Source organism: Camelus bactrianus, chromosome 10, assembly GCF_048773025.1.
Source record: "Camelus bactrianus isolate YW-2024 breed Bactrian camel chromosome 10, ASM4877302v1, whole genome shotgun sequence".
In the NCBI taxonomy this organism is placed as follows: Eukaryota; Metazoa; Chordata; class Mammalia; order Artiodactyla; family Camelidae; genus Camelus; species Camelus bactrianus.
Genome location: NC_133548.1, coordinates 11,964,647 through 11,992,636, shown reverse-complemented (window position 1 = coordinate 11,992,636; position 27,990 = coordinate 11,964,647). Strand labels below are relative to the sequence as shown.

At 53.3% G+C, this 27,990-nt stretch overlaps 1 protein-coding gene, 1 long non-coding RNA gene and 1 other non-coding gene across 10 annotated transcripts; 2 read left to right on the top strand and 1 right to left on the bottom strand.

The window, feature by feature from the left end:
- Positions 1-4,007: 4,007 nt before the first annotated feature.
- Positions 4,008-25,989, bottom strand: SLC43A1 (solute carrier family 43 member 1). 8 transcript variants are annotated; one of them, XM_045514791.2, is made up of 16 exons: positions 25,855-25,989; positions 25,535-25,640; positions 24,381-24,547; positions 17,245-17,422; positions 17,076-17,131; positions 16,877-16,953; positions 14,573-14,665; positions 12,698-12,831; positions 11,508-11,686; positions 10,260-10,430; positions 10,130-10,165; positions 9,781-9,907; positions 7,893-8,034; positions 7,559-7,632; positions 5,788-5,911; positions 4,008-4,713 (listed from the first exon to the last, which is right to left on the bottom strand). In XM_045514791.2, exons 3-16 carry the CDS (start codon positions 24,532-24,534, stop codon positions 4,567-4,569), a joined length of 1,692 nt encoding a protein of 563 aa, XP_045370747.1. In that variant the 5' UTR covers positions 24,535-24,547; positions 25,535-25,640; positions 25,855-25,989; the 3' UTR covers positions 4,008-4,566. The 8 variants fall into 8 exon arrangements, with proteins under 8 accessions (XP_045370747.1, XP_045370745.1, XP_010950704.1 ...); XM_045514789.2 differs by lacking the exon at positions 25,535-25,640 and having other exon boundaries at positions 25,855-25,988; XM_010952402.3 differs by lacking the exon at positions 25,535-25,640 and having other exon boundaries at positions 10,260-10,406; positions 25,855-25,988.
- TRNAS-AGA (transfer RNA serine (anticodon AGA)) lies at positions 17,828-17,899 on the top strand. The gene has a single exon. It is a non-coding gene; the product is annotated as a tRNA-Ser (tRNA).
- Positions 25,446-27,990, top strand: LOC123616128 (uncharacterized). The gene is made up of 2 exons (XR_006723984.2): positions 25,446-25,610; positions 25,885-27,990. It is a non-coding gene; the product is annotated as an uncharacterized LOC123616128 (long non-coding RNA).

Here is a 27,990-nt window from a genome sequence, read left to right as displayed (position 1 = left end):
CCCATCCTAAACTGGGAGTGAGCATCTATCTGCCTGGAGAGAGGAAGAGAAGGACGCCAGATGACAAGGTTTATAAGCCCTTAAACCTCTAAGGTTCTTACACTCAGAGTGGGTGGCGGGTTTTCAGCCCTGCTTTCTGAGCTGCTGGCTCCTGACTTTAGCTCCCTAATCCATGAGAGAACCCCTTTCCTATGAAATACAAAGATTTTCGGAGGGTGGGAGGGGTGCTCCCAGGACACTGCTGAAAGGAAATTCACCCATCAGACTCTTGAGAGGCCACCAGGCCAGGAACAGTCCAGGTGGCAGGCCCAAGGTCCAGCTGGGGTCAGGTTTCTAGATGAATTTTTAATGCTTCCAGCCAGATCTGTCAGATGTTCCGAAACCCGAGCATCTCCTTTCATCTCTGTACGTGATGCCCTTCCCCATCCCTAACTGCCCCTGGGGGTGGGGCAGGGAGGGTAGGCCTGGGTCAGCTACGCAGCAGCCTCCTGAGAAATGATTTGGGGGAAGTAGAAGAATGAGTGACCTAGTTATTTTCTCACTTGCTGTGTGACCTTGAGCAAGTTACTTAACCTCTCTGAACATCCCTGGTTTTGTTTTGCATTTATAACCTGGGGGCAATAGCACCTGCCTAAACTGAGTTGTGGAGTGTACGTGCAATAGCCCATGGAAAGGTGACCTGCATGTTTGCTGTTATTTTTCCTCAAGCCCTGCCTCTCTCCTGTTTTCTTCCAACGCCAGAGGTGCCTTTGGCTCTTTCTTTTGGAGGTGGGAACGTTGGCTTCGCCATTATCTGCTAAGATCCAAACTACCTACCCCAAGGTTCTTTGGCCTTCTTAGAAACTTCAGACATGATGGTGGAAGGGAAGTGAGACAGTGAGGCAAGGCTGGTGAGAGAAGAAAATGGAGCAGCTGAGGCAGAGGGGAGGGAAGCAGGCTGCAGAGAGACGAAGGGTCAGCCCTACTCAGAGAAGAGCCAGGAGCAGACTCATTCTTTCTTTCTCCTTCCTTCCTCCCTCCCTCCCTTCCTTTTTTCCTCCCTTCCCTCCTTCTTGGCACCTTCCATATCCTCTAGTACTCTCTCACCGGAAGCAGAGATGGCCCTCCTGAGCAGAGGTGAGGTCAGGAGCACGGAGGAGGGGTTGGGAGTAGGGGTCCAGGGCTGTTGATGAATCTTTCCAGCCCATCAATTCCCTGCAGAGCGTTTCTGAAAAATGAAGGTCTCCTGTATCTGATTTAGGTGGGAAACTGCTAAGATGCAGATTCCTGAGCCCCTCCGCCCTGCTGAACCAGAGCTCCGAGGGAGCCCTGGAATCTGTATTTTAACATGTGGGGGTGGGTTATCAAGCTCTCTAAAGGCTAAGAAATAACTCCTCAAAGGTGGGGTGGTCCCTGGGGACAGACAGAAGAAAGCAAAGGGAGAAGAGTTAGATCCCTCCCCTACCAAACACACACACACCCCCTCCACACTTGGTGGAAGTTACAGACAATGCTGCATGGAGAGGGTGATGCCCAGGATGGGAAAAAGGATGAAGGAGGCAGTGAGAGGACTCCAAGACAGACAGGGGAGGGGGGTGCAGGGAATGTGATACCCAAGGTAAGCAACCACAGGCAGAAACAGTCACTTGCAGGGTGTCCCCACCCTTCGTGGCGACCTGAGACCCTGAACGTCTGGTCCCGGGATGTGAAGACTCCTTTGTTTCTGGGGCGTGTGGTCAGGGAGGAGGCCTCATCCTCAGACACCAGCGCCCCTTCCCGGAGGTTCAACGTACAGATAAACGAATACACATCGACCCATCACTCCCCAACCCCTACCCCGGCCAGAGCCCTCCAGCCCCCTCCTCGGGTCCGGCCTTCTTCTGACCTTCTCCCCCCGCCCTACCCGCCCCCAGCCCCGCCCCCGTCCCAGCTCATCTGCATAAAGTTCCAATTAACACATTTTCCCTCAGCTATTTACGATCCCGGCAGTAGTTAGCTCCCAGCTCCGGAGCCCGCTGCCTGACGCCCCCTCGCCCCTCGGAGTTGTGGCCCCATTAACCCTTGCGACCCGGGCCTCTCCCTGCAGCCTTGACCCCGCGGGCCTGGCCCGCGCCCGGAGTCCGGGGGGTGGGGAGCGCGCCCCGAGGGGACGGCGGGCTCTGCCGCAGGCCAGAGGCCAGTGCTCTCCGGGAAAAAGGCAGGAGCTGGCCCGCCCCTCTTTCTGGGAAGAGATGGGGGGGGCTTCTCCTGGGAGACTCGGGGCATCGAAATTCCTCGTTCCTCATCCTCCGGCCCCCGCACCCCTCCTCCTCTACGCCACGTACCCTCTCCCCTCCCCAGCCATCTGTTCCACTCGGCAGCGCCGCGACAAACACGGCTCCAACTCGCTTCCGCCCCTGCCCAGCCCCCTCCCCAAGCTCCCCACCCCGGGAACGCGGAGGGAAGAGACACCCTCCCCCAGGAAGCCGAGATCTCTGCCTGCATCTCCCACCCGGTCCTACGGCCCAGCTGGGCAGGGGCAGCGTCGAGACCCCCTCCTTCGGTCGCGAGGGTTGGTGGGGCTGGAGATAACGCTTAAAAGGGTGGGGGTCGGGGAAGGCGTGGGGAAATCCCAAGGGAGGGCAGCCCAGGCCAGGGTAGGGGCCTGGAGATCGAGACTCAGGAAAGGCAAACTAGTGGGTTTGCAGTGTCAGTGGAGGGGTGTCGGGGTTCCTTTCCTGGTTGGCCGCCGGCTCCCACCCTCCCACACTGTGCCAGCCGTAGCCACGCAGCGCCGCCTGCTGGGCACACCGAGTACGGGGCGCACACGCCTTGCTTCCTCCGCCCACCCTCACCCCAAATCTGGTGGATCCCACTTCCTTTCAGCCTTCACCAGACCGTTCAAAAAGTCAAGGTCCGGGACAGGCAGCGCAGTGAGACCTTGACTGAGACGTGGGCAGGCCCTCTGGGAAACCGCCCAACCCTTTGCAGAGCAGCCAAGGATCTGTATGACTTTGCTGAGCCTCCAGACCCCGCTGGGCATGTTTCTCATCTGTAAAATGGGTAGGTCAGCCTGTTTCATCAGCTTCTAAAGATAGTTTAAGACGAAAGGAGGGCTCATCTGTCATACTGTCTCCAAGGTTTTTGGGGGGATGGGTAAGGCCTTTGAGGTCACTCTCAGCCCTGAGAGGGCAGCAGAGAGCCGGGCTGGGAATCTTGGAACCTCCTTTCTGCCTCTGATTGCCTTGGCAGACCGATGGTTAGGACTCAGGATTCAGAATGTCCAGGCTTCAAGCTCAGCTCCACCACTTACCAGCCGTCGGTTCTCGTGCCTGAATCTGTCTGAGTTTTCCTCAATCTACAAAACAACCCACCTCTTGCACTATAGTTAGGATGAAATGAGATACAGGTGTCGCCAACAGGTAGATTATCAACAGATGTTAGTGGCTCCTCCCTGCCCCATTCCTCCATTCTGTGACTTACTCTAGCCACTAAGGCATAGGTCCTGGGGACAAAATCAGATGTAGGAGTTGGATAAATACAGTATAGCTTCCTGGAAGGTCCCTTGTCCTCAAAGACAGTGTCTTCCCTTGATGCAGGTAATTTTAAAGCCTCACTTTATTGCTCAAAAGTAAATATAAATATAGCATAAAATTAAGCTCAAAATTTGCATGAAGTTTTGAGATAAAACACTTTAAAGTGTTACCTTCAACAGACTTCCAGGGATGCTTTGATAGGAAAGTTTGAGGGTCATTCCTTAGCATTTGTTCCAAAGCATCCTGCCCTGATCCCCTGTATGGAGAAAGGCCAACCTCCCAGATGTACCCCAAACCCTGGGAAGTGGGGGGCAGGAGCAGAGGGCGGGATCTGGACTCCCTGCAGACACTAAGGGCAGGACAGGGCTGAGAACAGGATGGTGAGCCAGACAGCTAGAGGTGGACAGGCTGGCACTTGAGTCGTCCTACTTAATGCCCTGGCAAGCCTGGGTGAGGAAAAGGGATGGGGGTGTGGGAAGACACCCCCACCACAAGACACAGGCACACACCAGCCAGTCTCTCACTTCCCTTTTTATTTCCTCTAAGATCTACAAGTATCAGCACCAGGGAGGGAACCCACCACCCTCCAGCCTCACAAAGGGGCTTAACCCCCACACCCTGTCCAGGACACAGCCAACACTTCAGGTCCCTTCCCTCTGAGGGGAAGGTTATTTCTTTACAAATGCTCACATGCATGCACACTCTGGGCATTGCACAGCTGAGACCTCAAGGGTCACCTGTTCGCTGATCCCATAAGCCCCCAGGAGGCACCGGGAGGTGGGCTCCTACGACAAGGTCCAGAGAAAGGGCAGGGCCATACCCTGGTCTCTTCCAATCCCAGGATCAAGAAGGCCCAATCCCTGCACAGGGGATGTCTTCAGTCAATGGAGCATTGTTTTGGGGGATTTTTTTTCCTTTTAGCAAGTCCCTACAAAAATAGAATGCTTTTGGTATTTATAAATCCATGGCCCCTGGCTCTGTGCAGAGGTTACAGGTAGAAAAGCCATGAGGCATTCCCTTTGGTTGCTCAGGCCTTTGGCTGCCTGTCATCCAGGTCCCTTGGCTCAGAGGTCTACACAGTCACCTCGGGGCTGCCAAGCACCTTCAGGGGGACCTCCCAGGGGGTGACGTACTCCCTCTGGAGCCGGGCACGGTAGTAGAAGAGGTAGCAAGGTAGCAGGAACCCCAGAAGTGAGAAGAGCAGGAGGCCCAGATTCACCTTTAGGGCAAGGAGAGAGAGGGAAAATGAGTCAGGTAGGGACGTCTTTACCCTCATCACCCTCGGGGACACTTCTTGGCTCCCCACCCGGAGAAGGCAGCCTTATTAGTTCTGGGCTGGAATGATAAATCTAGCTAGCACTGATGGTGGGCAGTCACCGTCCAACAATATTCCCCTTAACGTTCAGCAGCCTTGTAAACCATGTCAGAGCCTGGTTTAAACCCCGGAGAAAGCCAGTGGCTAAACTATCTGGTGCCATCTGAGTAGTCAGGGCTGAAACTGGACCTTCTGGGCTGGGAACCTTGACCTCCTTGAGGACATTGACAATGGGCCCCCATTCAGGGGGTGAGAAGAGGCTCTCAGGAGGTTAAAGGCTCTGGGGCTTGGCCTGGGACACAGCACAGGGGCCCTCATGTGGCTTGGACCCAGCGCATAGGCTACTCTGCATTACTCACTACGTGGCTCTGGGCAAGTCATCCCAACCATACACAACCACTTCTCTGGGCTGCTGCAGCGACGTTCAGTAAAAAAGTACTCCATGTGCTTAGCACCTGTGTGCATGCGGTAAACCGCAGCTGTCACTCTGTCATCGTTCTTGCAGGAGGCTTTAGGGGAGTGGGGGGTCCCTCAGGGCAGACAGCTTTAGGGAGGTGATGTCATTTCAATGTAAGGAAAAGCCTTCCTGACAAGACCAATGGTTGCCACCTTGTGTGGGAATGGCACCCTGTTGCTGGGGGTGTTGGAGCTAAGAGGGTCTAGAGGAACTCCTTTCCAGGAGTACTAGAGGGAGGATCCCTGCACTGGTGGAACTGGACTGGATCAGGACTGGGATCACACATCACCTGGGATCTTATTAAAAACAGACTCCTGGGCCCAGGCCAAGAGACGCTGATTCAGTGGGCTGGGGAATCTGTGGGCAGCCAGCTTGGGAACCCCCAGATTAGAGACCTCCAAGGTGCCTCCTGGCTGAGATGCGAGTGAGGGATTCTGTCACATGGAAGAGCCCCCCCCCAACTCCTCGGCCACATCCAGAAAAGAGGGTCCTGCTGCCCTCATACCGCCCCCGGTCCTCACCCAGAAGGGCTCTCCTTCCAAGGGTCCCACCATGACCATGAAGAGCGGCTGCTGGAGCAGAGCAAACACAGCACTGATGAGGGACTGCAGGCCTGTCAGTGTCCCAAAGTGGTTGGACGGGTACCTGTCAATGAGAGGACGGAGGGCCAGACATGAGGGGCAGGTGGTCCTCTCCAGCCCAGCCCCCAGCCCGTCCCTCCTCGGGCATCACTCTGTGTTCACCAGGCAGGGTAGAGCTTAAGAGGTCAGGCTCTTTGCATGTGCCCTGTGGTCCCTGGCCTCTGGGCTGCATGCTGTGACTTCAGGGCTACCGAGCTGTGTGATAATAGCAAGTGGCTCAACCTCTCTGAGCCTCACTTTCTTCACTAAAAAACCAGGGGCAGCACGAACCTCACTGGTTGTCTGTTCTTTTAACATATATGTACTGAGCCTCTACTACGTGCCAGGTGCTATTCCATGTGCGTGGAGATACAGCGGTGAACCAAAAGGACACGGAGGTGGCGTTCTGCTGGGGTGGGTGGTATCACACAGCAGGCAAGATAAACCCACAGTGTGCGTTAGACAGTGGTAAGTGCCAAGGGGAGAGGTTAAGCAGACAAAGGGGGTGAGGTTGTCAAGGGATTGCGACTGTAGACCAGAGGCCAGGGGAGCCCTGCCTCAGAGACAAGGACAGCTGGGTAAAGACCTGGAGCAGGTGAGACGGCTGTGAGCCTTGTGGATATCGGGAGGAAAAACGTGCCGCGAAGAGGGGACAGACAGCACGTCCGAGGGTCCCGAGAGCGGAACACACTTGGGGTTTCTGAGGCACGAGGCAGCCATCGTGGGGAAAGGGGGTGAGCGAGGCAGGGAGGCCCCAGGGGACCAGATCCTGTAGGGCCTTTTAAGCCTTACTAAAGCTTTTGGCTTTTTCTCTAAGTGAGACAAGGCAGGAAGCCGTGGGGAGGCATGACCTAACAAGTGTCTCCAGCTTCTGTGTTGGAAACACTGAGGGAGTCACGAGCAGATACGGGAGACCACTGGGAGGCTGCGGCAATAATCCAGGATGCGGGTGGCATCGCTGGAGAGCGTGAGAAGGGTCGGGTTTGGGGTCTGTGGAGCATGGAGCTGGCAGGGTTGCAGATGGATGGGCTGTGGGCTGTGAGGAAGGGAGGAATCCAGGATGACTCCAAGGTCCGGCTTGAGCTGCCCGCTGAGGTGGCCATAGTGAGGTCTGAATAAGGGGGGGATCCATGTCGCAGACCGTGCCCACCAGGGGGTAAGTTCTCCACATCGGTTACAATTGTGTCACCCCGCTGCCTCCATCACACACACCAGACAGACTCAGCCATGTGAACCAGAAGAGAGCAGGGAAAGGGAACGGTGGCGGGGGTTTGGGGGGTTCAAAGTGAAGCAGGGAAGCTATGAGGCAAACGAGACTGTCTGGAAATTTCGACAAGGCTGACATAGGGAGAGCGGCCCCTTTGGGGCCCATTCCAGAAAGCAGACATAGGACAGAAGAAGGGGCATCAGACCAAGGATTTGCGCTTCCCCTGAGGGAAGACCCCGGACAGTGGCGTCGTCCCGCAGTGGGGCAGGCTGCCTTTGAGGACGTGAGCTCCCCGTCATTAGAGGAGCTCGGAGAGGGCAGTGGGCCAGACAGCCTCGATGTCAGCAGTCCAGGGAGGCTGGGGAGGGACGCGCTAAGGGGAGCCCGCGGCCCTTTTGCCCCTGCTCTGGAGTCTCTGGTTATGAGGGGTTGTTCAGGAAGGCACTGCGGCCCCGGCTGACTCACACGGCGGCGTAGAGGCCTCCACAGGCCGAGTGGTAGAAGCCCCGAACCACAGTGTGCAGGACAAAGGTCAAAAACTGAAACCAAAAAAAGAGAGGGAAGAGATTCAGAGCAGCGTGGAGGCAGGAGGAAGGATGGGTCAAGGTGAGGGGTGAGAACAGAGGTGACACACGCCTGCCCCCTCACCAACCCGACCTACTAGGAACCCTTCCTGGAGAACCGGGAAAAGAGACCCAAAGGATGGGAACCACGCTTCCTGGAAGGCAGGGGCCAGGTGAACCGGGCCTTTGGCAGGGCTCCGGGAGGCAGGCAAAGCAGGGAGGATGGAAACCGGTACCTGGAGATGTAAGCTGTCGATGAGACATGTGATGCCGAAACCCACCAGCAGGAAGTTGGTCAGGGTGAAGGCATTGATGGCGTTGGTGAGCTTTTGGATCTTGCGGTAGCGTGGTTTGGCGGACTTGGTGGCAGCCCCATCCCTGAGGAGAATGGGCTGTCACTGGCCGCTGCCTCCACCTCCTGGGCAGCCCCCCCAGTTCTCAGCCAGGCCCCTCCCTCCTCGGCTGTGCCTTTGCCACGAGGGTGGCAGAAAAGGGAGAATCCGTTTCTCCAGCCCCGTGGTTCTCCCAGTGTGGCTCCCCAGCATCATCTGGAGCCTTTGGTAAGAATGCAGATTCCAGGGCCTCATCCCAGACAGCAGAATCTCAGGAGTGGGGCCCTGGAACCTGCATTTGGAAAACTATCCCAAGTATTTCACAAGCACACTGACGTCTGAGAATCAGCGATGGGAAGGAAGGTAGAGAATGGGATGTTCTCATCCTCTCTCTCATCAGAAGCCCCCACAGAAGTGTCTCTGCCCTCCAGCCTGGACAAAAGTAGATGCCACTCTGGGGAGATCACCTTGGCCCCTGACTGCCCAGCAAGACCCTCTGTCCAGCACGATCAAGGGTACTGAGGCTGGGCCAGGGGAGAGGTCAGTAGGCTGAGATAGATGACAGCAGGCTGCCCACTGGTCCCAGACAGAAGGGCCCTGCTAATGGACCATGGCCGTCAGGACAGAGTGTAGAGGAGGAAGACTGGGTACCAGGGCTGGGCACCACTGATATGGAGGGAAGCCACTGGGTTGCTCCTTAGATGCCTTCTCTCCTAGTCTCCCTCTCCCATCCTCTCAGGACAAACAGATTTTTGGATTAACACAAAAAGAGCACACAGTCAGGAGACCCAATGGTGGTCTCCAGCCAAAAAGACAGCCCCACTGACCCCTGCCTCCTGTACTCACACTCTTGTACAGTCCCCTTGCACACGGTTCAGTTACTCTGTGTGACCACAGAGGACAACCCCACTTGTGTATGGTACTTCTGAGATTACATTTTGAAGGATATTGCAGCTTCTGTCCTGGTCTCCCTCCCTTGGCCATCGTGCTCTGGGGTCAGCCAGCTGCTGTGTTGTGAGCAGACTTTGGAGAGGCCCAGGTAGGGAGGAAACCAGCTTCCTGCCAACAGCCACACGAGTGAGCTTAGGAGTGACTCTCCAACCCCAGTCAGTACTTCAATGACTGTGGCCCCCAGAAGACAGCCCTCACCCAACCGTGCTGTCACCCCGATCTCGGACTTTTAGCCTCCAGAACTCTGAGAGATAAACTTATATTGATTATAAACTACCCTGTCTGTGGTATTTTGTTATACCAGTCTGAACAGATTCGGACAGACTCTGAGCCAAAACCACCCGGCTAAGCCATTCCCAGATTCCCAACTCTTGGAAACGAGGAGATAATAAATGATGGTTGTTTAAAGATGCCAAGTTTGGAGGGGTAATTTGTTACACAGCAATAGATATCTAATATACCAACTCTATCTCTTCCTAACCTTCCAACTCTAGAGTGTACCATTTTTAAGAAAGGTTCTGGAACCTGCTACTGAAAGCTGTGTGATCTTGAGTAAGTTACTCAACCTTTCTATGCCTCAGCGTCTCATCTGTGAAACAAGGATAATAATGTTTGTACCTACCCGGGAGAGCTGGCACAGGTCTAAATATGTCAAGGCAAGTGCCCAGTGCCTAGTCAGCCCTTGATGTCAGCTTTACTTATCAAGCCAGCCATGTCTCCTCTTGGTCTCCAGTTTCCTCATCTGTAAAATGGGGATGTATCCCTCCCAGGGCTCTCAGGAGAACGAAATGAGACGCTGGATGGGAAAGCACATCGCTGTCTCCATCCCTGGGCAGGTCACCTGGCAGAGGCCTCAGTGGGGGTGTCCACGCAGTCCTTGATCCGCCAGTCCATGACGTAGCCGATGAGAGGGCAGGTGAGAAGGCACAAGAGCTGCATGGCCCCGAAGACATAGGAGCAGAACTCCACTGGGCAGGGCGGGGTGAGAAGTGGGGTCAGGATCCCACGAGGGATGCCAGCACTGTCACCCACCTCAGCAGAGGAGAGGGGATGCCAGAACAGCCTTCCTCGGACCCCAAATTCTTAGATCCCCCAAACGCCCAGAGTGACAAAGCTGGGCCCAAGCTCGCTGGGCAGTGGGCACTGGCTGGGGTGGGAGTGGGCCACGGCCCCAGCTTTGATCCCCCTACCTGTCTCTGTCGCCCTTTGTTTCAGGCTGTCCGTCTCTGTTGGGGGCAGAAGGGAGAAGCCAGGGTGAGAGGAGCTCAGGCAGGGGTCCCTCTTGCACCCGCAGCCCCCAGTGGGCTCTGAGCACCTCACCATGCTCCTGGCCGCGGGTCACCAGGTACTCCAGCATCTTGTTCATGGCGGCCATGTAGAAGATGATCCGCAGCTGGGTCATGCCCATGGTGAGGAGGCTCCACAGGAAAATGGGGGAGCAGAGGCTCTTGCGCAAGGGGACAGACTCTGCGGAGACAGCAGGGGGCGCCCCTGAGCGCCAGCGCTTCTATGTGCCTCTGCGCAACCCAGCTGATGCCATTCTAGAGGGGCTCTGACCCTAACAGACTTTGGAGAGGGACCGGTGTCCTCAAAAACAAGAGTTCAGCCTCACCGGCCTCCAAGTGCTCGCCCGGCTCTATAACGATCTCACTAGAACATTCTCAGCTGACCTCTGGGTGTGTACCCTAGGCTTGGGGTGGCGGTGATAACTCTGGCTACTATTTATTAAACGCTGACTCTGTGCCGCACACTTGACATGTATTAACCCATGGAGTACAACAACCATCTCCTTAGCACTTTTTACAGAAGGAGAAACTGCAGCACAGAGAGCTCAGTGACTTGCTCCAGTTCACAGGGCTGGAAGCTGCAGGTTGGCTAGACTCAGCTCATGCCCATAACAGCTCCGCTGTGGGAGGATCAGCAGTAGGGGTCACCTTCAATCTGCACAGCATTCCAAAGTCTACAAAGAGCTTCCACATCCCCGGCTTCCTTCAATCCTCACAGCTAACTTCCCTGAGAGCTGGGTGTTCTCAATGCTAATTTAAGAGGCAGGGGAAAGTGAGGGGATTGTGATTCTACCCAAGTCACATGGCCTGTAACTGGCTGAACTCAAACCCCCATCTCCTGACTGCAAGGCCCATCTTTCTTCCACTAATCTGGGAGCTGACCCCTTGCCAAGTGGCTGAGGCTGAAGGCAGGCGCAGCTCCCCTGTAGCCAGCAGGGGGAGCCAACCAGCCAGGCGTCAGAGGACCCAGCCTGGAGGCTGGCCCACCTGCCAGGACCTGATGCAAGCAGCTCAGAGACTGCAGGGAACCGCGATGAAACCAGCTCTCCCACAGGCCTGGAGACCCTGCCCCATTCTGGAAGCTGCTCCCTCCCTCATCCCAGGAATCCAGCAGAGTACCCCTGAATCTGAGCTTCCCAGAGTTCTCTGAGCTTTGACTTCGCCCCCATTCTATAACTGGGGAGCATGCCCACCTGTATGAGGGGTGCTGTCAGAACTAAAGAAGGGAGGATGAGCACTTAGGCGCTAGGACCTAAGGCTGGCACCTTGACCAGACACTCACTCTCAGCTGACTTGACTGAGGTGCCTCGAACATCCTGGGATGAGATGAAGGTGTCCACCCCCTCCTCCAGGCTGGAGGCCTTCTGGCTCAGCCACTGGCCCACGGCGGTCAGATAAGTGTAGAAGCGGTCTCCTGTCACCTTGTGATCCAGGGCCAGCTCTTTGAGCTTGATCTTCTCCCTGCCAGCAGCCAGGCCACAGCATGTGGGGACCAGCCACGCAAAGCCCACCCTCAACAGCCTGCCTGTGGGGTGGGGGGTTGTTCTGGGGTGCCAAGGCCCCCTTTACCCAGCACCGACATGGCCACTGACAAGCTCCCAAGCGCGGGGCTTGTGTCTGTGCGGCTCAGGGTCCAGCCCAGGGGCCAGCTCAGCACCTGGGAGTGAACGGTGGATGAGCTATTTTCTGCTAGGACTGCTGTCACAGAGGTAGCATTAAGAACTCAGACTGGGGGTGGGGGGCAAGTATAGCTCCAAGGTAGAGCACATGCTTAGCATGCACGAGGTCCTGGGTTCAATCCCCAGTACCTCCATTAAAAACAAAACAAAACTCAGACTCCAGAGTCAGAGAGCCTGGTTCCAACCTTAGATTCACCCTCACCCCCACCTTTCAATGGTATGACCCTAGCAAAGTCACTCTGTTCCCTGCGCCTTTGTTATTAGTGGAGTTAATAACAGAAATCCACATCGCAGGGCTGTTTGGGGATGGGCTGAGCACGGCGCCTGGCTCACAGGAGACACGCGGACAGTACCAGCTGTTATTGGACTGGCACTGTGTGTGCTCACCCCAAGCATCACCCCAGTCCCCTGGGGAACTGATGGAGGTGTTGGGAAAAGTTGGCATTCAGGTTGCCCCACAAAGGGTGGGATCTGCCATTCCTTTGTCTCTCCTCAATCTAGGTCCACATGGCACTGTTGCAGGGGTCCCTCCTACTCTGATCCCATCCTCCAAACCTGGAAAGAAGAGTAGTAGTCACCACGTTTTGACTGCCCGTTATATGCCAGGTCTGCTCAACACACCGGCAGGTGGGTGGGATCAGGCCCACGGTTCAGAGGAGAAAGCAGAGCTAGGAAAGCTCAGGTGATTGGCAAATCCAGGTTTCTCTGACTCCAAAGCTGATTCTGTCCATCACACCCTCACACCCTGGCCTCCGGAGGCCCCTTCCGCCCCCAGCCCTCCAAGGCCATTTACTTGTAGTTGACTTCCTCCGGTGAGGGAAAGGCCTCCCCTGGCCAGTTGAGGGCACAGTTCAGAAAGATGAGGCAGGCCAGGCCCGACCAGGTGAACATGATGACCATGAAGGACACGCCAGCATCATAGATCAGCTGTGGAGGAGGGGGCAGGCCCATGGAGGAGGCCGCGCGGCCCCAGACCCACCTCCTCCAGCCGGAGACAGAACCCAGGCCCCAGAGGGCTGAGAGAAGGTCTCCCCCACCCGTTCCTTGCGCACAATTTGCAGATGAGGAAACCAGAAGTTAAAAGTCAGACCTAGAAGCCCCGCCATCTTCTTCCTTTTTTGCCCCAGCCCCCCACCAAGAGCTGAGAAAAAGTTTCCAAAAGGTGCTGAAGTTGCTGGCCACAAGCTCAAAATGTCTTTGAAATCAATTATTATCTTGAAAAGAGACACCAGTGTTGTCTTTGGCTCCAGACACATGTTCGTTTTTGTACCAACGTCGTTTCACTTTATGTACAACAGAGGAGAATTAAAACTTCTAACCGTGTTTATCCTGCCCTTTCCCAGGCAGGTTCCCTGAGCGAAAGACAAACCCAGTCGGAGAAGCCTTATCTCACTTTTCACAGGTGCTCCGGGGTGTGACAGCCGAGGAGGGAGGCGGTTTGTGCAAGTGCTGGGCCCATGGCCTCCTAACTCCAGGACAAGTAGGTTTTGTGTTGATTGGGATTCTGTGCCAATGTCTCAGCCCCTTTAGTGAGGAAACCAGGTACAGATAGATGTCCCGCCTGCCACCATCTGCCTGGGGTGACTACTGTGTGCCCTCCCGCCAGGCTCCAGCTCACAGTTCTAGTGCTGCCTGGGGAAACTTCTGCCAGTCCTCAGCCTCAAGCCTTGGGGCTCTTTCTTCCCAGGAAGCAAGATAGAGCTTCAAGGGGCCACACCCTCAAGATCTGGCTCCTCAAATCCCACTGAGGGAAGGGAGAACCCCACCCTTCAGACCTGCTCCTACCTGAACAACTGTTGGCCACCCCCACCGGTGCGCTCTCCAACCCCTCTGGGAACACTGAGCAAGACCCTTCTAAACTAACAAGTTAACTGTCCAAGGCAGAATCTGAGGGGCATGCTACAGCCCATTTGAAAAGCTGTTTTGATATCAGTGGGAGAAACAAGGCCCCAAATTTGCCCAGAACTAGAACTCAGGCCTTCTGGCTCTAGGTCCACCAGGCTGACCTGCCTTGGGAGCTGGCCTGGCATGGACTAGCTTGGTGATCTTGGACCTGAGCCACCTGGCCTCTCCAGGGCAGGAGAAGAAGATGTGGGTGTAGGGCTAGAAAGTCGCGGGCCTGGAATGCACGTAAAGGGGTTGCACTTGATTCTGTAGGCAGAGCAGAGCAGGTGTGGGAGCCAGTCCTGCATCTAAGATCATTCTGGAAGTCATGTGAATGACAGCTTGGAGAGGGAAAAGACTGGAGGCAGGGAGACCAGCACTGGCCCAGGAGAAAGGACGAAGGCCTGGACTTGGGTGACGGAAAAGGGAGGGAGGAGAGCAGAGAAGTCAGACCCACTGGTCCACAGCAACACCTGGGCTCTTCCCATGATGCTTCAGTGTTTTTCCCTGCAGTGGGAACTGACCCCTCACTGGCAGGAAATGGGTCACCAGACATACTAGCCACCATGCACTCAGCCAGCTCTTGTGTCAAGGCAGAAAGAAAGCCCAGGGACAGGGCGGGGAACAGCTCGGTGGTAGAGCACATGCTTAGCATGCACGAGGTCCTGGGTTCAATCCCCAGCACCTTCATTAAGTAAGTAAATAAATAAACAAACCTAATAGCCTCCCCTCCCCAAAAAGAAAGCCAAGCGACCTCACCGACCCCCTCAAAGCAACTGCATACCTTGATTACCGGGTACGTGATGGCCGAAGAGGCGTAGGAGCCAAACATGAGGGCCATGAATGTGGAGCGCAGGTTCCCAAACATGTTGGGCAGCTGAGGGAGGAGAGTGGCACCAATGAGCAAGGGGAGACCCTGACACCTGCCCAGGGCTCCCCTTTCTTGGGCCCACCCAAGAAAGCTTGGAAGCTTCTCGCCCAGCTATCCTCAAAGTGCGCTCCAGGAACACTAGCCCCAGAGTGGCAACAGAGAAGTTCTAAGGCAAAACCAAGGTCAGAAACTGTGCTATAATCCCCTCCCACCCACAGAAGTGCCCTTAAAGAGAAATTCTGTGTAGCCCCAAGGTTTCCCAAGTTAGTTGTTTACAGAGACCTTTAATCATGACAGGTCTCCTAGCCCACAGAATAAGAAAGCTGATCTAGTGTAACTTATTTGACAGGTGAGAACACTGAGGCTCGGAGAGGGAAAGAAACGTACTCAAGTTCACAGGGCACATTAGTGACTTTCTCTCCTGTTCTGGCCATCCTAGCTCTACCCCAGACCCCAAGGCTGTGACCATGGCTGGCTCTAATAGTATGGTGCCCCTTAACCTTCTCCATGGCCCCAAAGGCCCTAGTCCATGGTTTCTGCTGAACCAAGACAAGTAACAGGATGGCTAGGGAGGTGAGGGTGGGAGTAAGGAAGGGGACAGGGCCAGGCCAAGTGTCCAGAAGATATAGTTCTGACATGCAGAGCAGGCCCAGAATTCCCACCAGTACAGAAATGATAATGTATTTTGCTCACTGGCCTGAGTCAGGCCCTCAGGGGAGGGGAAAGCAAAGTCAGACAACCCCTTGTGATCCTCCACCCCTCCCCTACGCCCCCAGTCAACAGATCCCATAGCTGGAAGAGTCTTAGATGCCATACAAAGCTTAAACCCTCTCCAGAGTGGGAAACCGAGGCCCAGAAAGGGATCTCAAATGGCTCTGGAGAGGAAGGCGAATAAACACAGAGAATTGACCCATCGACCTTCAAGAGTCTTGAAAAAGGGGTGGGGCCAAGCTGACCCCACTTGGGCAAAGGTTTCCCTGGCACCGTGTGTCTGCAAGGCACGCTGCCAAGGACGACAGGGAAAGTGCCAGGGCCAGGCCGGGCCTTTGGCACTCCCCCAAACCCCTACCAGGGTCTGAGAGCTCTGTCTCCACCCAGCACCCCGCTAGCCAGCCTGGCTAACAAGGAGCAGCACCGGACGTCCTGGCTCTGGCCTCTGAGCGCAGAGGTCCAGGGGCGGGGCCGGCTCAGGGGGCGGAGCCGGAGCCGAGCCCTGCCATTGGCTAGAGACTACAGGCGGTGCAGCAGGGGGCGGAGCAGGGGGCGGGCTGTGGGCCAAGGGTCCCTAGGCCTCAGGGCAGGGTCAGAGCTTAGGCCCCGAAGGGCGGGGGAGACAAGGGATTTAGGGCCTTGAACCAAGTTGTACAGAGTGGAGAAGGGGCTGAGGAGCGAGGCGAGGAGGAAGGGATCCGCTTCCTTAGAGAGTTGTGAAATGTCCTGGGCTGGAATTAAAGGCGGCTGCAGGGCGAGGTGATATTCAGACAAAAACACCCAGTTTGGCGTTCAGGCGGCCCTCCCTCTTCCGAGATCGCCTGAGGCTGGCCCAGCCAGGAACCCCTCCCCCAACAACACGCTCCTAAGACTTTAACCCTTATGCTCACTCGTTCACATATATACTTAGAGTAACACACCCCAAACACACATGTAAGAGGTCAAGCTCCGTGGAAAAAAACGTTTTTTTGTCGGTCAAGCAAGTCAAGTGTCCACAACTTCATATGGTTCAATCTAACACACAAATACAGTCACCCACGCACGCACAGCATGGCGCGCACACAACATGCAAACATATACCCACTGTCTCAAGCTATCCCTTCCCCTTATTTTAGTATTACCCAGTTTTACTCTTTCCAGCACTTAGGACTAGGGACATCATTTATTAGTTTACTTGTTTTTAGGGTTACCTGTTCCCCTACCCCTGATTATAAGTTCCAGAAAGGTGAATAAGTTGTCAGTTCTGTCTGTGCTGTGGCCCCAGTGCCTAGAACACAGCTCAATAGGCATAAGGGCTCAGGACACACACACAACAACATCTATCCGGACACGGTCTTATCCACATATACGCAGCCTCACACCCACCCATCGCTGCAGCCAGCACGGTTTCACACACACATTTGATCTGCGTCCACTGACCCGTCTCCCACCCACACCCTCCCTCACCCCTACCCCCTACTGCACTCCTGGGTGCCCTGCTGCCAAGTCAGGGCTTCACATACTCACTGTGAGTGAAGAGAATGTCAGGCAGATGCCACCAAAACCATTCAGGGACAGTGCCAGGAATATCAGCGGAGACAGAACTGGGAAGGGGAGAGGGATGGATGAGGGCATTTGGGGAGCTGTGGGAGGCTAAAGACAGGAGCTGGGGTAATATCCACCTTCATCCCACCCACTCCTTTCCACGAGAGGCCAGACATCTCACCTTCAGTGTCCCGAGAGGCCAGGGCCATAAGGGTGCAGGATGCAGCGAAGCAGGCACTGCAAAGATGCGGGGAAGGGGGAGAGGTTGAACGCTGTGCCTCCCTTCCCCCTACAGCCCCAGTCCCAGCCCTCCAGCTCCCTACCAGCTCCCCACAGCCTGGCCACCTCACCTGCCAATCAGCCTGGTGGGCCGGGGACCAAAGCGGTCCATGAGGATCCCCAGTGGCAGAGTGGTGGCACTGAGCACAAAGGAGCCGATGGTGAAGCCCAGGTTGAGCATCTCTTCCTGCTGGTTACAGCTCAGCCACTGGTGCTGCTCATCCTGGGTGGTGTTGGTGGTGTTCCCAGCTGAGAGAGGGGAGGGAAAGGCAGCACATGGCTGCAGGAGCAGCTGGGCAAGGAGAGTGGCTGGGATCAGGGGTCCTACACTCAAATCCCATGCCTCCACTTGACTGCTAGTCAGGTGACTTTGGAGGTGGCCTGGAATCATATCCATTCCGGTGGAGAAGGGAGTCTATAAATGGCAGCAATCAGTATCTGACCCGGGAACAGTCACATACCCAATCTGAGGCCTCAACTAGTTCAAACGTGATAATGGACACCAAAGTACTTATCAAATTGTAATATGCACTCAATGTCCAAACTTAGGGGGTTGCAGATCCCCAACAGGAACCACCCTCAAATCTAGGGACAACATCAGTGAGTGATGCTCAACTGCTGTAACAAGAATTCACTTAAAACTTAGAGGAGGGGGGAGGGTATAGCTCAGTGGTAGAGTGTGTGCTTAGAATGCACAGGTCCTGGGTTCAATCCCCAGTACTGCCATTAAAAAATAATAAATAAATAAACCTAATTACGTCACTCCCCCCCAAAAAAAACTTAGAGGAAACTTTGCCCATAAATGACATTCTGATAAAATAATAACTAATAGTTATTGAGCATTTAACTATGCTCTAGGCATGTTCTCAACGGTCACAGTATTGACTCACGACAGCCCCATGAATCAGCTTACAAAGTATCCCCATTTTCCAAATGGCGAAACTGAGATGCAGAAGTAGGACCACAGCACTGTCCTCCAGTACTCCTTCAGAAGTTCACCTCTGAGAAAACTCACCCTCCAGGTAAAATGCCAACTTGGAGTTGTGGTAGGTTAATGAGAAAGGCTGGTGGTGGGGGAAGCAGGGGGGTTCACTTCACCCAATGCTCAGTGAGTCCTGAGGGGTCTGCTCCCCTGTCTCCTATCTGTTACTTTTGCATCATTTATTACCAAGGGCAAACTCAGAGTGTCCCTGGAAGGCAGAAAGGCCAGGGTCTGAATTCCCACCACCATCGCTACCAGCTGTGCAACCTTGGACAAGGAATTCCTGAGGCTCAGGCCCTCTGCCTGTAAAAAGGAGCAGAGGATGCCTAACCCACAGACTCCTTAGGAGATTCAACAGGAGAAGAGAAATGAAGGGCTTTGCACAGGACCCGGCCCAGAGAAGGGGCTCCTGAAACAGCTGATGGGTAGATGTGCTGAGCCTCTTCTAGAGGTGCTGGGGATCCCACAGTGAACGAGACAGGAAGCTCTCAGCTCTCACAGGGCTTGGATAATAAACAAGGGAACAAACGGACCCTGATATTAAGAGTAGCAGGTGCTGGGAAGAGAACAAAACAGGAAGAGGTGATAGTGCCTGAATGCTGGGAAGGGGAAGTATCTGCCCTTGATGGTAACCATGACCCTGGACTTCAGATATACCCGAAGGGCATGCAGGCGGCAGTGACCTGTGTGCTCACATAAGGAAGAACATAATGAGTCATTTCCAGATCATGAGTGCATGGTGATGGGCTGCGGGAAAGCTGGGGAGAGGGCTCAGACACCTGGGAGAATAGGTGAGGATTCAGACCACACAATCTCTGAGGTTCAGGTTAGCCCGTCCCCTAATTTAGTGGTGTTTATCATCGCTGTTCATTTCTCCACCACACATCTATTTACTGTGTGACAGGCACTGTATGGGAATTCCGTGTAAGGCGGGGAGAAATGCAAAGATAATTTAGACCAGAGGCTGCACACAGGTGACCAGCAATGAACCCCATACATATTTGGACCCCACACATGTTTGGCTTGGCTTGCAAATCGTAATCAGGTGCCAGTTTATTATTTATTTTTTGGGGTGGGGGGAGATAATTAGGTTTATTTAGCTATACCATCACACCCAACTCTGCTCCCTATTTATTAGCTGTGTGACCTTGGGCAAATTACTTAGCATCTCTGAGCTCCAGCTTTCTCTTCTATACAAACAGATTTGTTGTGAGGACTAAAAATCTAAACAGCAAACTGTAAATGCTTAATGAACTGTAACCATTGTTTTATTATTTCGGCACCTATGCTGGATATGCACTAGTGTGGGATAAAATGAACTGCCACTGCCTAGCATCTGAGTACCAGTTCCCTCTCTAGCTGTGAGGCTCCTACAGATGGGTCAACCATCCACCCCAGGGTGTACCTCAAAAGAGGGAGAGCTGAGAAGACAGAGGGTGTGACCAGGGAACCCCAAAGCCGCCACCCATGAGCACCTCGATAACGAGCTCCCCATTTGTTAAATGGCATCATCGGGTCCTCACGTCATTTCTCCGCAGCGAGGAGGACAAGGGTGGTCCACTTCATCTTACAGACATTCAAGTAGAGATCCAGGGAGGATGGGGGACTTGCCTAAGGTCACTTGGCAAATGCTGGCAAAGCTGGGTCCAGAACGAAACAGGAAAACACGCCTGCAGTCTGAATTTTGTGTGCTGGCTCCAGTTCATTTTTACAATATCCCCACAAGGTAAGGATTGTTGGTCCCATTTTATATACGGGGTAACTGAGATATTAAGAAAGTTAAGGGGGGGAGGGTATAGCTCAGTGGTATAGCTCAGAACCTTCCAGGTATCAACTCTGCCATTTATAAGTGTGTGACAATTTTTTCACCTCCCTGAGCCTCAGGCTTTCCATCTGTAAAATGGGCGTAGCCAGAGCATCTAACTCCTAGGGATTTTATAAGTGTTGAGTGCATGAATAATTTTTAAAGTACTTGAAATCATGCTTGGCATATGGTAAGCACTATACAAATGCTTGTTAAAATGTTGTTTTAAAAAGAGAAACAAGAGGGAAGGGATATAGCTCAGTGGTAGAATACATGTTTAGCATGCATGAGTTCCTGGGCTCAATCCCTAGTGCTTCCATTAAAAAAAATAATAATAATATAAATAAATAAATAAATAAATAAATAAGAAAGTTATTTTAACCAGCCAAGCAGTACATAACGGAGTGGGAAGCCATACGGCCTGGCCTGCCTCTGTCCACACACGACAGGGACACAGATTCCTTGTCTGATTTGTGTTTTTAAGGCCCTGCAGAGGGAGGCTTCAAGAAGCAGAAAGTAGGTGCTTTCGACAGGGCAGCATGACTGATGCAGAACAGGATATTTCTGATGCCTGGAGGCTGAAGTCACTTGAACGAGAGACATTCTCCCTGCTTTTCAACAGTGGACAAATAAGTTCTGAGAACAGGAGGGTTCACTTCGGTCACCTCTGGCGATCCCAAACAACCAAGCTCAGAGGCACACTCATTTCTGGACAGCTGAAAACACCAGGAGGATACCTCACACCACCTACAAAGGTTAACCCCCAATGGATCAAAGATCTAAATGTAAGAGCTGAGACTTTAAGACTCTTGGAAGAAAGCACAGATGTAAGTTTTTGTGACCTTAGACTAGGCAACAGTTTCTTAAAAGTAACACCAAAACACAAATGGCAAAAAAGACAGACTGGACGTCACCAATATTAAAAGCTTTTGTGCACCAAAGGACACCAGGAAGAATGTGAAAAAACCACCCAGAGTGGGAGAAAAACTGTGCAAATCCTATATCTCATAAGGGACTTGTATCTAGAATGCAAAGAACTCTTGCAACTCAATAGTAAAAAGGCAAACGACCCAATTTAAAAATGGGCAAAGGATCCGAATAGGTATTTCTCCAAAGAAGATACACTAAAAATGGCCAACACGCACGTGAAAAAGATGCTCACCATCATTAGCCTGTAGGGAAATGCAAATCAGAACCACAGAAAGACAACACTTTATGTCCACGAGAATGACTATCATAAAAAAGATGAGTAGTAATGAGTGTTGTCTAGGATGTGGAAATTGGAACCCTCATACACTGCTGGTGGGGATACAAAATGGTGCAGCCACCCCGGAAAGCAGTCTAGCAGTTCCTCAAAATGTTAAACAGAGTTACCCTATGGCCCAGCAGTTCCACTCCTAGATAGATATATAGATATAGACAGACGTAGATATATAGATAGAGATGGAAGGAAAGCTATGTCCACATAGAACTTGTACATGAGTGTTCATAGGAGCGTTACTCATCATAGCCCCAGAATGGAAACAACCCAACTGTCTATCAACTGTTGAAAAATAAAATGTGGTAGCAGAGGATTTGGAAGAGAACCAGGTCCTGATACATTCTCCAACATGAATGAACCTTAAAAACATCATGCTAAGTGAAAAAAAGCCAGTTACAAAAGATAATGTTTTATAAGATGCCATTTATACAGAATGTTCAGAATAGGCAAATCTATTTTTGTCATAGGCAAACCTATAACAGAAAGTAGGTGAGTGGTTGCATAGTGCTTGGGATAGAGGGAGAGGTGGGGGGAGAGGGTACCGCTAGTGGGTCTAAGGTTACTTTTGGGGGTAAAGAAAATGTTCTAAAATTGGTTGTGGTGAAAGGGGAGGGTAGAGCTCAGTGGCAGAGTGCCTGCTTAGCATGTGTGAAGTCCTAGGTTCAATCCCCAGTGCCTCCCTCAAAAAAACCCCAAAAACCTAAATAAACCTAATTACCTCCCTCACAAAATTTAAAATAAAAATTGGTTGTGGGGAAGGTAAAAACTGAGTAAACTAAAAACCATTAAATTGTATATTTTTAAAGGGTGTATTGTACGGCATGTGACATATCTTCTTCTTTTTTTTTTTTTTTAGTTGAATGAAAGATTCTTTAAACTCTATAGTTTACAGTTTTAAAAAGTTTCACATAATCCCATAATAACCCTCTTTTTCTGCCCCCATACTTCCCCTCCCCCTTTTCTCTCCCCACTAGTAACCTCTAGTTTGTTTTCGGTATCTGTGTCTGCTTCTTTTTCATATTATTCGCTAGTTTGCTATATTTTTTAGATTCCACATGTAAGTGATATCATATGGTATTTGTCTTTCTGTCTAAATTATTTCACTTAGCATAATGCCGTCCAAGTCCACCCACACTGCTGCAAATGGCAAAACTGCATTCTTTTTTATGGCCAAGAAGTATTCCATTGCATATACACACCACATCTTCCTTATGCAACTATCTGTTGATGGACACTTAGGTTGCTTCCATTACTTGGTGATTCTAAATAGTGCTGCTATGAACATTGGAATGCAGGTATCTTTTTGAATTAACATTTTTGGGTTTTTGGATATTTACCCAGGAGTGGAATTGCTGGGTCATATGGTAGTTCTATTAGTGATTTATATCTCTTTTATCTTAAATAAAGCACTTATCCATATTTTTAAAAAGCACAGGTGGATGGATAGACAGCAAAAGGGAAGGAGTTTGGGGGGTGATGGAAATATTCTAAATATTGATTGTGGTGATGGTTCCTGAGGTGTATAAATTTGTCATACCTCATCAAACTGTGTGATGTAAATTAATCTTCAATAAAGTTGATTTAAAAAAAAAAAACAGTGGAGAAGGCAGGAAGAAGCTATCCGATGAGCACTGGCAGGACCCAAGGCCAGTAGGCAGCAAAGGGCAGGCCTCTCCATTCTCCAGCGTAAATAACTCTGAGGGAACCCGGGAACTCCTGACCTCTATTTGCAAAGGGATCCTCCACCCCTCTTCCTGGTTCTCTTAGCCACCCTGGAACACCCAGCATTTCATCCTAAGCCAGGTCCTCCAGACCCAACTTGCCTCCCCTGGCCAGTTGCCAGCTCTAATCAACACCTCCTCAGCCCCCATCACCCTGTAATTGGGGCCAGGAGATGCATGCACATTGCATCTCTTGTGCCAACTCCTGCTTCCTTTACAGATAAGGCTGGCAGGGGTGGAGCAGGTGCTGCCCAGAGCAGAGATCGAGAGCTCCCTAGCTCCACCCCCAAGGCAACGGTTTTCTGTTTTCTCCCACAGCCAAGGCACGTGCCTGCAGGGAGCAGAGCTGAGGAGCCCGGGGAAGCCAGGAAGGACCCTGACCCTGACCGAGCACTGCTAACTCTCATAGCGCCCCAATGGAACAGGTATTCTTCTTCTTTCCATTTTGCAGACCGGGCAGTTGAAGCTAGATGTTTTCAGGAACTCGCCAATGTCACCCAGCTGATAAAAGTGGTGGAAGCTGGGATTCTCACCCAAGCTGGCCTTCCTCCAAAGCCTGTTCCACAACAAGGAGGTTGGAGGAAGAGGATAAGGAGGAAGGGGAAGGGCCAAACTCCACATCCATCCAGCTCCTTAGGCTGAGCCTGTCAGCACAGCTCTCTCCTTCCCAGAAAAGAAAGATACCTATCAGACCATTAGAGCTTCTCGAATTGCAGACACCAGGAGGGATGACTCCCTCCCTGCCTCCAGGCAGCTGCAGGCAGCTGGGGAAGTGGCTACTGCTCCCAAGGATTATTCAAATTCCCACTCCTGAATTCAGGGCCCCTCATTCAAAGCCAAGGTGATTGAAATGGAAAACAGGGACCCTCCACAAGACTGGAGCCTAGAGGAAATGAGGCTATTAACTTTGTACAAATGGTGACTTGAAGACCTGGGGGATCAAAAGTCCTGAAAAAGGAGGAGTGTACCCTCCTTCACATTCAAATCCACCTTGCAGGCTCTCCTTTAGCCGTAGTAAGACATCTCTCATCCAGCTAGCTGCTCCGGGCCTGAGGCTACCAAAGGCTTAGGACTCAGCGGATCAGTCCCAGGATCCTGATGCCCTGCAGACACCTGGCGTTTAGTGAAGACTGGTTTAAATGAATGAGGTAGAGGTCAAGAAGTGGGGTGGGTATAGCTCAGTGGCAGAGCACATGCACGCTGTCCTGGGTTCAGTTCCCCAGAACCTCCATTAAAAATAATAAGTAAATAAATACATAAATAAATAAATCTAATTACCTTCCCCCAACAAAAAAATAAGTGGGGCTGTCCAACCCCCTGCAGAGTGCTGCGTTGTGAGCAGACTGGCTTTCTGTCCACTTGGCCACCTGTCCTTTGCCAGAGTCCACCTTCTGCTTCTGCTGCCCTCGCCAGCCCCACTGGCCCCTTCTCGGGCTTACCTGAGCACAAGCTGGAATAGAAGCCCTCCTTCTTCAGCATGATCAGCAGGGAGCTCCAGCCCAGGAGCACCGCAGAAAAGAAGAGGTTCTCCAGCACTGCGGTGCACGCCATCCACCAGCGTCTCTGGTACGCCTCCTGCAGCGTGGGGGCCATGCTGGCCACGAGCCTGCACAGGAATAGGGGATTGAAGGAAGGGTCCAGTGAACCTGGAGGAATGCCTGGCATCATGGTGGCCCCTGAGACCCTTAGAGCCAGCCCTCAAAGGGGACTTCATGGAGGCCTCGCAAAGCCCTGGGCTTCCCAGTGGGTGCAGCCTAGCTGGCTCTGGGAGTTCTGGCAGTGCCAGGGGTGCACGTGGCATTGGGCTCCCGCCGTGTCACTAACAGAGACAAGGAAGGTCCTGTCCGCGCGTAACAGATTGCTGGCGCGCTGCCAGGATCTTCCACTCAGGCCACGGCACGCAAAGCCCGGTTGTCGAGCGGAGCGGGGGTGGCAAACCCGCACTTCCTCAAGTTCCAAAGGTCAGCAAAGGGCAGAGCGCGCTCTGAAGCCACCGCTGGCCAGTATCCGGCCTCTCGCGCCAGGAAGGACCCCCCAGAAGCAAGCAGGAGGAGGAAGGGGAAGTCTGATGCTAGCCTAAGGATCCCCCCCATTTCCTGTTGCCCCTATAGGACCACTCCTCTCCTCTGGGGCCGGGCGACGGCAAGTTCTCCCCCTTTCCGCACCAGGCGACCCAAGTCCCTGCAGTCTCTCAGTCCAAGGCAACAGCTGCCACGTGGAAGGAGACCCAGGCGGGCCCTCCAGCGCCGCCGGCGCCACCCACTCCCTCCCTGGGGCCCCGGGCACCATACTGCTCGCCTAGGAGGCAGCCCTCCCTCTCCTGCCCGCGGAGGGTGCTCGGGCTCCAGCAGGAAGTCCGGCGACCGCTGGCTTTATAAGGGCAGCGGCGGCGGATGGGCTTGCGGGCCGGGGTGTTTACCAGAAGGAGGGAATGAGCGCCCGGGCCGCGGCTACAGCCGCCACCGCGGGAGGAGACTGGACCCGGGGCGGGGCGGGGGCGGAAAGCAGCTAGAGGGGTGAGACCAAGAAAAGCAGAGAGAAGACGGACCAGAAGGGCAACAGAGAAAGGGCGAGAGGGAGCGGAGGAAAGTACCTCGGGAGTGCCTTCGCCCGAGAGGTTCAGTAATCCCATCTGGGAAATGGGGCTTTGCATTCCGGAGTTCCCGCAGGTCCGTTCGAACTCTGGCAGGAGTGTTGCTCTAAACAGAGGCAGTGCAGCAAGAAGGGGCCGGGAGGTGCAGGGGAGTCGGAGGGGCCAGACTAAAGGGGAGGCAGGGACGCGCTTGGAGAGGCGGGACCCGAGGGCTCAGGTAACGGGTTTCTCCTGGGGAGCCTGGGATTGTCGGTGGGAGCAGGCCAGGGTGGTTCTCAGCGACGCGCAGCTAGGGACCCCCAGCCACGCTCGCAGCTCACCTCTGATCGGGACAAATTCGCCTTCTGCAGCCGCGCACCCTCGCGGGAGCGCAGCGCCTTCGCGGCGGGTGCACCCTCTCGGCCTCCGGTGTCAGGGGTGCCCAGCTGGGAACCGCAGCCGAGCTCCTGGCTTCTCTGCGCGCCAGGTCCGGGCGGCCTCGAAGATTCAGCCAGACAGCCTGGTGTTCTCACCTCCCCTGACCCATCCGAAGTCAAGGAACGGGAACCCGCCAGGCGCCACCAATCCGCGAAGTGAGGCTAGGACGAGATAGATCGACGGCGTTCGTAGCTGTATTTACACCCCTCCCGGGCTGCGTCCTGAGGTAGGGGCGGGGGCTCTCTTGCCTTCCCCTCCTCCCAGTTCAAGTTTCACGCGCACGTGACTCGCCCTTTGGGCCCCGGCACACGCCCCTGCCCCTAAAATTTCTACCCTTACTTCCTCCCCTCTCCCTCAGCCCCCAAGATGAATCAGGCAGCGCCCTCCGTATCCTTGGTCAAAACAAAGAACTTGCTGGAGCAGACTGACCGCTTTGCAGGACAGGCTTGGGTGGGGTTTTGAACTGTGCATTTGGGTGTCGTGTTTTCCGAGAGGCAGAAAGACACGGGTTTCTTTGTAGTCAGCTCGAGGTCTGAGCGTCGACTTGAAAACTGACTGGCCTGGGTTACACTGGACAAGTTGCTTAACCTCTCTGAGCCTCGATTTCCTCCTGTTAATTCTCATCACAATAGTATCTACCTTACAAGAGTACCTACAATTGTAGTGCGGGGAGATGGGGGGTGGAATTGGGGATTATGATGCAGATAAAATGCTCAGCAGGACGGCACTTGGCACAGAGTAAGCATAATAAGTGTTCACCTTTGTTACTGCTGTCATTATTATTATTATTATTTCAGAAGATGTGGTGATGGGGTGATTCCAGACACTTACCTATTCCTGGGAAATCTCTCAACCTCCCTGAGCATGTTTCCTTATCTGTAAAAAGGAAGGGAAGTACCACTAATTGGATTGCGATGTGGATTAATGAAATGAGGACAAAGGCAATTAAATACAGAGGTGAGTTTATTACGGTGTGTTGAGAGTGATATTGATGATACCCACAGAGCTCTGTGGGAATGTGAGCAGCCGCCCAGGAAGTTCCAGATCTCGGACAGGAGGTGGGTCTCAGAACAGCTGAGCCACCAAGTCAAGAGAGGAATTCACCTTTGCTGAGTGATTACTACGCACTGGGCATTTTCCAAGGAAAAACTATCGTTAAATCCTCAAACATCCCCGGCTCATTTAAACATCACAGCTTTTCACAGAGGGAGAAGACTGGAGGCTGGCAGCTGGAAAATGGTGGGTAGAAGCCAGATGCAAAGTCAGGTCTGTCTGGCTTTTAAGTGTGGCCCTTTCCATTCCTTCAGGCCTGGAGGACACAGCAAGGGCAAAGGCTTAGCAGAAAAGGCAAAAGGAGTTCTCTCTGGCAGATGGCTCAGGGTCTGATGGTTTCACTTCTTAAAATGCATTACTGGCTCCCAGAACTTCCAGCTCAAGATCAAATTCCTTAGCTTCACACAAGGGGCCCTAGATAGAATAAGGACCCCATAACCCCAGGCAGTCATGGGTGGATGCCTTTGAGAATACAGTAACATGTCCCGAGTTCACTCCCTGTGAAAATGCACGTGTGAACATGAACACACACCTTTACGCAAATTTCGGGGGTTTTGTGGATCCCTCCCAGGCTCTAGGGGCCATGGGCCCCATGGCTGTAATGCCTGCTCTTCCTTATCTCCAACCCACATTTCCATTTTCCTCCCTCCACCCCTTCCCTGTGAACTATCATCTCCATGAGAGCAAAGGTCTGGTCTGCTGTGTTCTCTGCTGTATCTCCAGCATCTGAAACAGCATCTGGCACCTAAGAGGCACTCAGTAAACACCTGTGGGGAGAAGTATGAAGCCAGCTGCTTTCACACCTCCTTACCTTGGCACTTGCTGTTCCTTCTCGTGGGAAAAACAGATTCCTTTCTTCATTTTTAACATACTCGTTCGTCCTTCATAACTCACCTGAAGTTTCACCTCTTTCTAGAAGCTCTGATCTCTTAGGCTGGATCAGGCGCCCTGCCCAGGTACTCCCCACACCCCCACCCCCACCCAAA

Excerpts from the sequence above, each read along its gene's own strand:
- SLC43A1 (XM_045514791.2), bottom strand. The coding sequence starts at position 24,534 with ATGGCCCCCACGCTGCAGGAGGCGTACCAGAGACGCTGGTGGATGGCG. Across the intron at positions 17,132-17,244 it reads CCCACCAGGCTGATTGGCAG|TGCCTGCTTCGCTGCATCCT; the intron begins GTGAGGTGGCCA and ends GCATCTTTGCAG. Across the intron at positions 10,166-10,259 it reads GACCCGCGGCCAGGAGCATG|AGACGGACAGCCTGAAACAA; the intron begins GTGAGGTGCTCA and ends TGCCCCCAACAG.